The sequence below is a fragment of the Microcaecilia unicolor genome, chromosome 1, assembly GCF_901765095.1.
Source record: "Microcaecilia unicolor chromosome 1, aMicUni1.1, whole genome shotgun sequence".
Classification (NCBI taxonomy): domain Eukaryota; kingdom Metazoa; phylum Chordata; class Amphibia; order Gymnophiona; family Siphonopidae; genus Microcaecilia; species Microcaecilia unicolor.
In genome coordinates, this window is record NC_044031.1 from 472,449,955 (window position 1) to 472,464,807 (window position 14,853).

Here is a 14,853-nt window from a genome sequence, read left to right on the forward strand (position 1 = left end):
TATCTTTACCACTAACACCAGTAGACAATCCCATGCACCCTTCGTGTGAAGAAATAAGTGCATAACTACCAATCCTTTCCCTGGAATATTTACACATGAATTTTATAAGAGATGCCATTGTGACTGAGGTAGAAGTAGCTGCAGAAAAGTCAGTTTTCTAAGAACCTTTCTGAATGTATAAAAAAAAACTGTTTATATGCTCAAGTACCTTATAAAATTACCTCCTAAGTATATTAAAAAAAAAAAAAAAAAAGAATGGTTTGAAGAACATTTTAATTTTCTCTTTTCCTTAAATAAGAGAAGGTTGCCTAGAGGTCCTTGAGCTAGGTTTCCAAAGTGAACTCTGCTTATCGGAGTAAAAATAATTCTCCTAGCCTTGCACAATAGTCTGTTGTGCTAACTGGTCCAGTGCAGCTTCTAGGTTACTCTGTATCTGAAACTGAGATACTCTGCCCTCAGCTGTCATTTAGTTCTCTCCACTGGCTTCCTAGTCACTTTTGCATCCTATAGAAGATCTTGCTTGTAGCCCTGTAACAAGCAAAGAGGTGGGCTTTTAGCCTGGATTTGAAAACGGCCAAAGATGGGGCTAGACGTACAGGCTCAGGAAGTCTATTCCAGGTGTGAGGTGCAGAGAGATAAAAGTAAAGGAGTCTGGAATTAGCAGTAGAGGAGAAGGGGAGTTCATTTCCGTCCACTGCTGAACATATCTCTTATTCTCTCCTCAGTCCACATAAATTTAGCAAGGTTTTCTTTAGGGTTTACACATGGTTTCTCCTCTAGTTGACTCTCATAATTATAATTTTCTGCTCTAGTGTCAAATCTCCATTGTCCTTCTCCGTAATTTTTACATAAGTCAATCATTTCTTGCTTACATTTTTCTGTGGTGCATCTGCCATTCCTATAGAACTGGTCACAATATTTGTTTTTCCTTTACTTGTTTTTATTCTTGGAAAAACTCTTTTAAAATTGCTCCTAGCTTTTGGAAGGGGGGAGGGGAGTGGAGGGAAGTATGCAAACTATCTACAGGACACATAATTTACCCATGGTGAGAAGAGAGTGCTGGGGGGGGGTGGAACAGAGATGGGATGCAGAAATACATGTGGGCAGGGCTATTTTGAAACCCCTGCATCTGCTTCTTTTTTTCCCCCCCACATACTTTGCACTCATAAGACTAAGAGTATATAAGGAAGTGCCTGCCTGAAACACTTGAAGGGAAACTGCAGACCTGTTTCCTTCTTTAAAAATTCCCTTGCAGTAATGCTGGTACCAAACAATGCTGGTATGCCTACAAGTTTACCAAGAGGGCTTAAAGTTGTCCTACTTGCATGTATTCCTTGAAACGAAGAGGCTACTTAACGTTTCATGCTGCTTTGTTTCCTCCTGCGGTACAGAAATATGTACATTGTTTCAGGTACTAACGAATAGCAGGTCAGCTTTCAATAAGCTTGATGTCCACCAATCCCAGGTCAAGTTTTAATAATCCTCAGTAACTTCCCTGTGTACTCTGTAGCTGACAGTCCACTAAACTGAACTGAGTCATTTCTCTATAGAAATGAAAACAAAAAACCTCAGGGATTATGTGTGTTGCGGATAGTGAGAACATAAAGGTGTGTAAATTGTCTACTTCTGTCTTGCCTCTGAGACAGGAGTAACCTTCTGGAGGTCTTGCCCCCAGGCAGAACCCAGGCAAGAAAAATTCTGACAATTTGAACATTTATGTCTAATACTTATTTAGTAGCCGAAGAAACCAATCAGTATTATTGAAATATCAACAACTACAATCCCATTAGAGTATAATATGTAGCAAATAAAAACAGAGTTTTCCCTGGGAGCTGTCAATATGTCCACCTGCTAGTGGACCCACTGAGGCTCGCCATCCTCAGTTTGTTTCCTCTTAAATACATTTTTCTTCGTTTCTTCATTATAATTACCCTTCCTACCTAATGATATACATTTTCTAGGATATTCTATTTCCTGTTATGGTGATGTTCCAGTACGTTCCATTAACTTCTATCATTTATTCCTTCAAATTTTTTGACAGTTTTTATTAGATAATGGTTAAAGTTACCATGTTACTGCCCCCACCCTCTTGCTAAGGCTACAATTTTACCCACACCCACTTACTTCTCCTTCTAATTGTTTATCTGGATCCTGCAGGTGTCCTTAGTCATAGGAGTCTCTGGCTTTTAGTTACTGTCCAGCAACTTATCACAAGTTAGCATAGGCCAAATGTCAAACCACAACCTTAGAAGGGTAGCTTTCAGAAAAAAACTCATTTATAGCTGTCTTGCAAGTTTTAAGTCTGCTCCCAGCTCAAGAAAAGCAAAATAGCTATATTAAAATTAAAAAACTAGAAATATGTATGGTTTGCACCTTTTCATGGCCTCTATGATATACAAAACCAACTGGGTCACAGGGTGTTCTGATGAAACTGGATGAATAGTTCAAAAGTTATTGAGTGAGGGACGACAGTTGCCATTATCTTATAGGGCCAACTTCACTGTAGGAAACTAGGCTAGAAATGAAATGCAATTTGATACAACCTATTGAAAGGAGAACTTCGTTTTACTTATCATAGAAACATAGTAGATGATGGCAGATAAAGACCTGTATTGTCCATCCAGTCTGCCCAACAACATAATCTCATTACATATGATGTGATATTTCATATGTATATTAATATACTCTAGCTCAAAAACTTAATGAAATTCCCCACACAGGCTCACACTTCCTGTGTATAAATCTCGTGGCACTCCCACCCGGACAGTAGTACTTAAATATCACAAATATATGAAATATGTCTAAATGTGGAGAAAGCCGCCCCGCCAGTCCGCTTCCGCGGGCTATAAGGCAAGAGCTCGGCGTGCCATCATGTGACTTCAAAAAAACTCCATGTATAAATAGTATTTATCGTTGATGCTTTTTGTACTTAGTGTGTCCACAATCTCTTCTACCTATGTACTGTATTTCCTTGATTCAATACATCTTCAAATATTTCTTTACTCGGCAGAATTAATGTCTTCAATATTGAATGCAACTATCTCAAAATCAAACAGAGAGAGGTTGCCCCCAAAAGCACTTAGCTTATTGTAGTCGCCAAAGTGTCCATCAACTCACGACCCCTCTCACTGGTTACCCAACAGGGAGCCCCCAGTTTGCGGTTCCTGCGTCAGGGGTATTTTCCAAAAAGGTTTTTATTCCAAAGTAGCATTCACCACTAGCGCCTCAGCCTTCTGAAAGTTAATTACTAAACCATTGGAAATTAACAAAATCAATGAAAGAATCTCACTAAATGCACAAAGGCGATATCATACCTGACATCATATGTAGCAAACAAGAAAATGTTGCCTTCATAGATTTGAAAGTCAATCATGAGCTCATACAAAAATGTACCAAAATATGCTAGATATTAGCGCTGTAGACAAAGCAGAACCTTGTGGAACATCTCTAGAGATGGTTTACCATCAGTCAGTATTAGTTATAACCACACCCCAAAGCTGCCAACTGAGTCATTTGATGTTGATCCAGTGTCTACATAGTTATTAAGTAGAGGAGTGTGGTAGCCGTGTTAGTCCACTCTTAAGGTTATCAATAGAAATCAAACAAAATAAAACATGGAAAAGAAAATAAGATGATACCTTTTTTATTGGACATAACTTAATACATTTCTTGATTAGCTTTCGAAGGTTGCCCTTCTTCATCAGATCGGAAATAAGCAAATGTGCTAGCTGACAGTGTATATAAGTGAAAACATTCAAACATTACTATGACAGTCTGACAGGGTGGGTAGGAGGTATGCATGGGGACATCAAAGCATATCATTGATATTCTAACAGGATGGGTGTGGATAGGTGAGGGGTGGAGAGAAATACAGCTTTATGGTTTATAATGGGCTAGGAACCCCAGATCCTTGTTAAGTCCTTTCTGTTGGGTGTTAAAATAGTCAATTATTCTGACTTCAAAGGTCTTACTTTCTTGTATTTACTTGTACAAGAACGTAAGACCTTTGAAGTCAGAATGATTGAATAAACCATAAAGCTGTATTTCTCTCCACCCCTCACCTATCCACACCCATCCTGTTAGAATATCAATGATATGCTTTGATGTCCCCATGCATACCTCCTACCCACCCCCATCCTTCCACCCTGTCAGACTGTCATAGTAATGCTTGAATGTTTTCACTTATATACACTGTCAGCTAGCACATTTGCTTATTTCCAATCTGACGAACAAGGGCAACCTTTGAAAGCTAATCAAGAAATGTATTAAGTTATGTCCAATAAAAAAGGTATCATCTTATTTTCTTTTCCATGTTTTACATAGTTATTAAAATTCAGCAGTACAGAAGTGGTGTGTGTCATATCTTTTTCGGTTCGTTGAAGAATGCCCGCTGCTGTGTGTGTCATGTGGATCAAAGGTCTGTTAATGTGTTTTTCTCCTTTCTTTACATGTTCTTCCTCTACTTCTTAAGGAGGGAAAATTTGAACCAGAAGAATTTACAAAAAAATTATACACTGAACTGAAGTCTTCACCACAGCCATATCTGGTCCCTTTTCTGAAGGTAATGTCTGTATGGCAGATTTTTTTTTTTGTACAGTTATTTTGTGAATTCAAACTAGAAAACAAAGCTGTTCTACATTTTATCTTGAGGGTGGGAACTGTACAAACATACCATGTTGCAGTGCAAGCATCCTTGATTTTATCTTTATAAACAGTTATACTGAGCACAAAAAAAGCCTCTAAGGATCAAGGTGCTCAGTTGGCTGCCTTCTAATGAAATATAATCCCTTTTGGCTTCCAGGTTCCATTAAACTGCACCTATTTTCATTGACATTGTGTTGCTTCCTTTATACAAAAATAATTCTTTTGAGGAGTGAAGTTTAAATAATAAACTAAAGAAATAGAAAAACATTTCACTAATATTGTGTTTTAACATGAAATCTTTTTGGTACAGTGTCACATCATAACCCTAAACATTTTATTAATATAGCATTGTTACTTTTAGAAGGAAAAAGCCTCAGATGTCATGCAGGCAGGGCCGACTCAAGAGGTTGTGATGCCCCAGACCAACGTTTTTGTTTTGCGCCCTGCCCCCTGCGGCACCCCCAACATTCCCCCTCCTCCAACAGCATCTTCCACAGTTCTGTCCTCTCTTCCCCCTCTTCCTTCAACAGCATCTTCCACAATTCTGCTCTCCCTTCCCCTCTCCACAGTTCTTCTGTCCCTACCCTCCTCCTCCAACAGCAACTTGTACACAAGGAGGTTTAATAGACAGGAGACGAAGCTTCCACAATTCTTCCTCCAACAGCATCCTTCCACAATTCAGCTCTCCATTCTCTTCTCCAACAGCAGCTTCCACAATTCAGCTCTCCATTCTCTCCTCCAACAGCAGCTTCCACAATTCTGCCCTCCATTCTCTTCTCCAACAGCAGCTTCCACAATTCTGCCCTCCATTCTCTTCTCCAACAGCAGCTTCCACAATTCTGCCCTCCATTCTCTTCTCCAACAGCATCCTTCCACAATTCTGCCCTCCATTCTCTTCTCCAACAGCATCCTTCCACAATTCTGCCCTCCATTCTCTTCTCCAACAGCAGCTTCCACAATTCTGCCCTCCATTCTCTTCTCCAACAGCAGCTTCCACAGTTCTGCCCTCCCTCCCCCCTCCTCCTCCTCCAACAGCAATAGCAAAAGATTATTAGAAACTAGTAAAACATGCCCGTTTCTGGCGCAAATGATGCGAGGGCGGGGCCCCAAAACAGTGTTTTCGGTGGTTTCACCACCACGAACCCTTCGAACCGGAAGGAAGTGCCCGGAGGACCTGACGGTGACGTCAGTGTCCTCAGAACGTTGAGGGTGAGTTTTATTATATAGGATAAGGAACTGCCTATCCTTGGTCCATCTCTAACAAGCCTAAGGCTGTTTCAGTTGGATAGGCAGTGCCTTAAATGGTGGAGTGCAAAAGATTAATTTATTTTACTTATTGGGCAGCTTTTTAATTTGTTTGAATGCTTCCCATATCTAGATATAAATATCATGAAATAACAATTGAATATCACTAAAACAGCTTCAAAAATTATTGTAGCTGGTAGAAACAGCACTTGTAAACTATGTATTTTGTGCTCATTTTCCTAACACTGTTCTATGCAATACAGATGGCCAAATTTCAGAGAGGATATCCTGTTTCCTGATGGGTTCATCTTAACTGTTGTTGTAATCTGCCTTGGGAAGCCTGGTGTTATCAAGATGATGGAATACATTGACATTAAATAGAAGTAGAATTAACTACTACTACTAACTAACATTTCTAAAGCGCTACTAGGGTTACGCAGCGCTGTACAATTTAAACATAGGACAGTCCCTGCTCAAAGAGCTTACAATCTAAAAGACAAGAGAACATTAAATAGAAGTAGAATTAAACTCTCATTTCATTGGGGCACAAGGAATCACATCTTCATGTGTTTTGTAGACGTTTACCTTTTAGATACACAAATGGATTATTCTGTTTTTGAACATGTTTCAGGCTCAGTTGAATTTATAAGCAAAATAAAATAAATATTTGTTTCATGCGGATCTCTTTTATTTAAATATTAGATGGGCTATAAGCCCCTAATGCAGTCCATTGGTTTTCTTATATTTTGTTCTTGTGATGACTTATTCTGTGTAAAAACTGGAAATACAGTGAGACAGAATAATGGAATTCATTAACATCCAAAACTTATTTTTAAACCCCTTCAATCCAGTTTTCCCGAACTGAATCTAAGATAGACTTGCTGTGTCTGGACTCCTTCAAAGACGTGCTATATGACCATGCAGTGTTTGCTGATTGCAGTGGAGCCTTGGAACCTCAACAGTTCATATTTCGAGATGTCAGCACATCGAAACGGCAATTAAACTTACAAATAAATTTAACAGTTGCTTTACAGCCAACAAAACCCAGTAGCTTCTTATTATTGCAAAATTCATGAGAAGCAACAGATTCATTGAGAAGTTGTGCCTGCTAATCTGACATTCATTTTATTTTTTTGCCCCTCCCCCCTCATGTTCTTGCAGACTGGGAGACTGGGCGTCTAAATGGCAGATGACGTTTAATGTGAGCAAGTGTAAAGTGATGCATGTGGGAAAGAGGAACCCGAATTATAGCTACGTCATGCAAGGTTCCACGTTAGGAGTCACGGACCAAGAAAGGGATCTAGGTACTGTCGTTGATGATACGTTGAAACCTTCTGCTCTGTGTGCTGCTGCGGCTAAGAAAGCAAATAGAATGTTAGGTATCATTAGGAAAGGAATGGAAAACAAAAATGAGGATGTTATAATGCCTTTGTATCGCTCCTTGGTGCGACCGCACCTCGAATATTGTGTTCAATTCTGGTTGCCGCATCTCAAAAAAGATATAGTGGAATTAGAAAAGGCGCAGAGAAGGGCGACAAAAATGATAAAGGGGATGGGACGACTTCCCTATGAGGAAAGGCTAAAGCGGCTAGGGCTCTTCAGCTTGGAGAAAAGGCGCCTGAGGGGAGATATGATAGCGGTCTATAAAATAATGAGTGGAGTTGAACGGGTAGATGTGAAGTGTCTGTTCATACTTTCCAAAAATACTAGGACTAGGGGGCATGCGATGAAGCTACAATGTAGTAAATTTAAAACGAATCAGAGAAAATCTTTCTTCACTCAACGTGTAATTAAACTCTGGAATTCGTTGCCAGAGAATGTGGTAAAGGCGGTTAGCTTAGCGGAGTTTAAAAAAGGTTTGGACGGCTTCCTAAACGTGTTATTAAATGGGACTTGGGGAAAATCCACTATTTCTGGGATAAGCAGTATAAAATGTTTTGTACATTTTTGGGATCTTGCCAGGTATTTGTGACCTGGATTGGCCACTGTTGGAAACAGGATGCTGGGCTCGATGGACCTTTGGTCTTTCCCAGTATGGCAATATTTATGTACTTGCGTACTTATGAAGCTTTTCAATGCATTCCCACTGTACTAATCCCCTCTCCCCAACAACCAATGACTGTCTCCTAGTGTACTCCTAACAAGCTTGAGCATATGACAGGGATCCAAAAATATAAAACATTTTCATGTGTTACAGGGTGCTTAAAATACGGCTTATAATCATGAATTTGGATTATTTAGCAGAGCTGTCTCTGAAGTGGCAGGTGCAGGAAGTGGCAAGTGTATTTCGTTATCAGGATTTGGTTTGGATGGTGTATTAGATGATTGTAACTTTGGAGGTTTTCGGGTCTTTTGGACTGTTTGAAGATAAGATGGACAAATATTTGAAAGGTATTAATCCGCAAACGAATCTTTTCCGGAGATGGGAAGGCGGTAGAACGAGAGGACATGAAATGAGATTGAAGGGGGGCAAACTCAGGAAAGATGTCGGAAAGTATTTCTTCACGGAGAGGGTGGTGAACGCTTGGAATGCCCTCCCGCGGGAGGTGGTGGACATGAAAACGGTAACGGAATTCAAACATGCGTGGGATAGGCATAAAGGAATCCTGTGCAGAAGGAATGGATCCACAGAAGCTTAGCTGAAATTGGGTGGCGGGGGGAAGAGGGGTTGGTGGTTGAGAGGCTAGGATAGGGGAGGGCAGACTTATACGGGGACTGTGCCAGAGCCGGTGATGGGAGGCGGGACTGGTGGTTGGGAGGCGGGAAATACTGCTGGACAGACTTATACGGTCTGTGCCCTGAAAAAGACAGGTACAAATCAAGGTAAGGTATACACATATGAGTTTATCGTGGGCAGACTAGATGGACCGTGCAGGTCTTTTTCTGCCGTCATCTACTATGTTACTATGTTACTATCAAATATGCTCGGCACAGCACCTTCAGGCAAACGAACCAAAAAGCTGCTTCTGTCAAAGTCCTCTTCCCTGAAGTGTTTTGAGCACAAAACTGCAGTACATGAAGGGACAAAATCTTTGTCTAACAGCAGAAATCCAGTGATGTCAAAGAAAAGGCTGTGAAGGAAACCTAAGCAAAGAACATATGACAGTTACCAAATTGTGGACAGTGACTACTGTTGTAGGAATGTGTTAACCCAGTGGTTCTCAAACCTGGTCCTGGAGGCACCCCAGGCAGTCAGCTGTTCAGGATATTCACAATGAATATCCATGAAAGATATTTGCATGCACTTCCTCCACAAAACAAAAGGAGCAAGTTCCCACAAACTGTCTTTCTCTTTTGATCTAGGCACAGGAAAAAAAAGATTTTAAATGCTCCCAGGTTTAAATGTCATAAATAAGTAAATAAATGAATATAAACTCTGAATGTGGAGCACCTGATTTTCATAACATGTCTGTTTTAGTGGCCCTTTACCAGGAGCAAAAAATCTCTTCACAAATACAGGGTGTCCCTATAACCAGGCCTTTCAAATATCACACAAATTACAATTTATAACAAATTACTACTCTACCTGTGAAATGTTATTCTGTTGTTATACTTCCTCTGTGCACATCTGTATGCTGCACAAGCTGGCATGTTTGAAAATATAAGTGAGATTAATGTTGGTAGCATTTTTATTTAAAGAACAGCAACATGGATGCAGCAGCTCACAGGTTTGCTTTGTTTTGAGGGTACTGGATGACGACTGCGTGGGGGAGTGGAAACAGAGATTAATTTAATTGGTTTTAACGTGTTGACATCACTTGGTTTCATGTCTATTAAACCTCCTTGCTTCTACAGTTCTGCCCTCCCTCCCTCCTTGAAGAGCAGCTTCCACAATTCTGCTCTCCCTTCCCCCCCTCCTGGAAGAGCAACTTCCACAATTCTGTCCTCCCTTCCCCCCCTCCTCGAAGAGCAACTTCCACAATTCTGCCCTCCATTTGCCTCTCCCTCAACAGCAACTTCTAGCAGTCCACATTCCATCACCCCCCCCCCCCAAGGACTCAAAACAAGACTGGGTCTTTACCTGCTCAGGAAAAGCTGTTCTTGAGGTCTGCAGAGCCACGTGGCAGGCAGGACTCTGGACTCGGCAGACAGCAGCAGAGGCAGTTAGCAGTGGCAGCGGCGGCAATGGCAGCAGGCCCACCTCCCCTCCCCCCCCACCCCCCAAAAAAAAGAATGCAGTAGAAGCTGAAGCAGTTCAAATGCTTCAGCATCCCACTCCTCCCTGCAAGGCACGCTGGGATTGGATTCTAGTTGTCCAATCCCAGCTTGCCTTGCTTACAGTTTGCAACTAAGGTGTGTGTTCTGGGAGGAGGGTTGGCAGGGGCGGTTCCAAGGTGCTCCATGCACCTATCAAGAGGTCAGCAACTCCAGCTAGGGGGTGGGCCTAAACAGCCTTAAAGGTCAGCTGCTGTGAGGGGGGAGGGCCTTGGAGGAGGGTTGGGGTGAGCATCCGTGTTCAACGGAGGGAGGAGGGAAAGGAAAGGAAAACACTTGTGAAGGTAAACTGCACGGTGCCCACACCTCTGTGCCAGTCTGGACCGACGATGATGTCGTCGAATTGGGCGTTTGGCGCCCTGGGCCAGAGCCTCACCTGGTCCATAGGATGAGCCAGCCCTGCATGCAGGTGTATTCTTCTAAGCCTGCTTATTATATCTATCATCCACTTCAACATTTTTTGACAATGATACATATGAGCAAGACATCTGAGGCTTTTTATTTCTAAAGTAATGCTATATTAATGTTTAGGGCTATGAAGTAACACTGTACCAAAAGGTTTCATGATAGAATAATAATAATGAAGTGTTTTTCTGTTTCTCTAGTTTTCCTTTTTCCGTAGTTTTCCTTTTCTATACAAACATTCAGAGCTGTGCTGAATCAGTTTTTTGTTGTGTATCCTCAGAGCTACTGAGTCCTCCTGTGATTTAAGCAGAATCCATATATCAAGAGGAAAGATGCTCACTTTTTTTCCTAGTGCTGGCAGTGCAGGATATTCCAACCTCAAGGGGTGTACATGCAGCAGAGTCCATTTTGTGTAATCTGCTTTTTGTTTTCCTTTGGTGACCAGGGCAGGATTAACTGTTTGGTAGGCCTTAAGCAAACAATTACGTTCTGTCCTCCATCGTAATATATATACACTAGTAAAAGAGGCCCGTTTCAGATCAAATGAAACGGGCGCTAGCAAGGTGTTCGTCGCCAACACCCCTCCCCCTCCCTCCCTGGCCAACCCCTTCGTTATTCTTCCATTGCTCCGCCCCCAACGTCATGACGTTTGACGCGAGGGTGGGGCACGGAGCAATTTCCCGCCTCCCTGCCTCCCTCCCTGCCAACCCCTTCGTTGTTCTGCCATTGCTCCGCCTTCGAGGGCGGGGCCCGGAGCGATTTCCAACCTCCCTGCCTCCCTCCCTGCCAACCCCTTCGTTCTGCCATTGCTCTGCCCTCGAGGGCGGGGCCCGGAGCGATTTCGGTGGCTTCACCACCACGAACCTTCGAACCTTTTTGAAGGCAGTCAGGGCTTGGCTTCACTGATGTCAGTGACCTCAGAACGTTGAGGGTGAGTTTTATTATAGTAGATTTTTTAAAAACTTGAACGAATAGAGCCCGGAAGAAAACCAGAGGAGCAGCACTCATGCCCACTGGAGGATAATGAACACGGGATGTGGAGAATAGATAGACCTCTGCTGGCAGCTATAGCTCTGGTTCCCCCCACCCCTTCCCCCAACTCTTCTTTCTGAAAGTAGCTGCCTTTGCAGCCTATGAATTAGCACATCAGAGAGGGCTCCTTCTAAACATTTGCTTCCTCATTCTATCATTTTTTTGTGTGCACATTTTTGCCTGTACAGATTGTTGAATAGTGCCAGTTATACACATAAGTAAATTGGCAAATTAGGTCCTGAAACAAAATCCTGATAATTGGACTTAATTGGCAATAATTAAGTTACATGCATAACTGCACTTAGTTACTATTCTAGAAATTTAACCTGGGATTCTTTATAGTGCTCCTAGATCTGTGCGTGAAAATCCAAGTGTATTCCATAACAATGCATGTGACTGAATTAGCTTAAGCCAATCAGCGTTGATATCAACACTTAAATATCAGCACTAGTTGGAATTAGAATTAATGCGCATAAATCGCTAAGCATATTCTGTAGCGCAGTGTGCCTAAATTCTAATTTTCACATTCAAAAAGGGGCATGATGGGGGGGGGGGGGGGCGGGGAAATGGGTATCGTGGGCATTCTGAAAAACTACACGGTTGGTTATAGAATACATATGCTCCGTGCATTATTGCAGTGATGTGGCCAGCTACGTTTAAAAACAAATGTTGTTTTGGCCTGTAATTGGCCCAGGAGCTCAAATTCAGTCTGGAAATACAGGATTTTTCTTTAGTCTCGGATTGAGAGGGAAGAGAGAGAGATCTCTTCACTGAGACTCTGTGAGTAGTTATATTCCATAACCTGTGAGCAGCTATATTTCCTGTACTCTCCAAGCACTATTCAGGTAGTGAACAGATGTTTAGATAGTTTTATAATTGATCCATATTGAGTTACCTGTTATTGTTTGCTAATTGTACCTTTTTCTGTTTCACTGTTCTAATTTTTCATGACAATAAATCTTCTTTAGTTTATTGCCTCTGCTTATCTGGACTGACTAAGATCCTGGTGGTTTGTGTGTTGGGTCTGTGAGTGCTTTCTAGGAACTATGGGACCACTGGGAGTGTGGCCTCAGTAATCTAGAAATCACTGGGAAATACCTTGAGAACAGGAGATTCGCCCAGAGGAGGTTGGGACCCAGTCAGTGGGAGGAGGGTGCTAGTGTAGAGCACGTGCCCAGGTGCAGGCGGACCTGAGCTGTGCTGGGGATAGACCCTCTAAGTGGCCACAGGATTAGCCCCAGATGAGTGGCTAGGCTTTTTGCGACACTGACTTATGCTAATATTCTGTAATGGCAATTACGTCCATAATTGCCAATATAGAATTTGCACTTAGAGCACAGCAGCCTAAAGTTTTGACCTTTTTCAGAATTTTGACCTCCTGTTGTTGACTAGAAATGTGTGATGGGTTAGGAAGATGATGCAGAGAGTTGCATTAACTCTACAGTCTGGCCCCTGATTAGTGTAATTATTGTAAGAGAAAGGGAATGAGAGGGGAGTTACAATGGTGAAGGATGGCAGGGGAGACAGAAATAACCTCTAGAGTCCTAGATTAATTGCCCTTGATTACTGTGAAGATATGAGGATGGAGGAATTCCTTTTTTTAAGGTAAGAGAGAGATCCATTTAGGTCAGGCAGTTGTTTTTGCTTTGCTTTAAGAAAAAAGGTTGCCTGCCTTGGGAAAAGAAATTTCACTAATTCAGCTCTGAGTTGGGGTTTTATATCCTGTCTCTTCAGTAGCTAAAATCATGCAGGCTTCTGTGCCTATTTCTACAGAAGGACTGTGCAAAGTGCACTTATATGAATATTTAAGAACTATTTACTATAGCCACATTTTTTTGACCAATTATTTTTCATTGGAAAAGGTACAGCGAAGGGCGACGAAAATGATAGTGGGGATGGGACGACTTTCCTATGAAGAGAGGCTGAGAAGGCTAGGGCTTTTCAGCTTGGAGAAGAGACGGCTGAGGGGAGATATGATAGAAGTGTATAAAATGAGTGGAATGGATCGGGTGGATGTGAAGCGACTGTTCACGCTATCCAAAAATACTAGGACTAGAGGGCATGAGTTGAAGCTACAGTGTGGTAAATTTAAAACGAATCGGAGAAAATTTTTCTTCACCCAACGTGTAATTAGACTCTGGAATTCGTTGCCGGAGAACGTGGTACGGGCGGTTAGCTTGACGGAGTTTAAAAAGGGGTTAGATAGATTCCTAAAGGACAAGTCCATAGACCGCTATTAAATGGACTTGGAAAAATTCCGCATTTTTAGGTATAACTTGTCTGGAATGTTTTTACGTTTGGGGAGAGTGCCAGGTGCCCTTGACCTGGATTGGCCACTGTCGGTGACAGGATGCTGGGCTAGATGGACCTTTGGTCTTTCCCAGTATGGCACTACTTATGTACTTATGTACTTATTATTTTTACGAAGTCTTGAAAATGCATGATCATTTTGTTTTGTGCAATGATTAGAACTTGTGCTCATAACTTGAAATGATACTTCATGGACATCGCATCTCAAAAATTATAATTTTATTTACATGTGATTTATCGGGTTGTTTTTGGTATATGCTCGTACAGACAGCATGTGTATAGCACGCATGAAAGCATTTGTATGTGGTGCATGGGTATGGCACTGTGGCACATGTGCCTTTCCTTGGACAGCAACTCATTGCTAAACAGCTTGGTGACATTGTTACTGTTTTTCTGAGATCCTTTAAGTAACCTGTTGCAAAATGTTTCTCTGTTTCTGGCAGTAATCTCTTTCCATTATACTGGCCAGTGTCGGAAGAACAACAGAACTTGGGTTGTCCAGGAGCTACAGTGCTCCTAAGGAGTTTTCCAGGAAGGGGGTGATATTCTCTGAAACACTGATTAATTTCTGTTTCTATAGTTAAATAGGAATTATGAGCATTGGAGCTCCTGTATAATGCCATCTGATAAAAATAGGAAACGAGAAAGTGGATGACAGCTCTTTGATAAGACCACAGGACACTGGAATGTAGCCTAGTGGTTAGTGCAGTGGACTTTGATCCTGGGGAACTGAGTTCGATTCCCACTGCAGCTCCTTGTGAGTCTGGGAAGTCGGGTAACCCTCCATTGCCCCAGGTACAAAATAAGTACCTGAATATATGCAAACTGCTTTGAATGTAGTTGCAAAAACCTCAGAAAGGCAGTACATCAAGTCCCATTTCCCTTCCCTTTCCCTTTTATTGGTGGTAACATAAAAGACTTGACACGGCACCATGTTTCGGCTAAACATGCCTGCCCCAGGAGTCCACAAACAATGATGATGCATGTTATCAAATGAAAAAC

At 41.9% G+C, this 14,853-nt stretch overlaps 1 protein-coding gene across 1 annotated transcript in view; it reads left to right on the plus strand.

Moving 5' to 3' along the window:
- Positions 1–14,853, plus strand: part of TAF4B (TATA-box binding protein associated factor 4b) — a 201,075-nt gene that overhangs the window by 24,565 nt on the left and 161,657 nt on the right. The window contains 1 exon segment of the mRNA XM_030188871.1: positions 4,472–4,561. Coding sequence (XP_030044731.1) covers positions 4,472–4,561 — 90 coding nt within the window.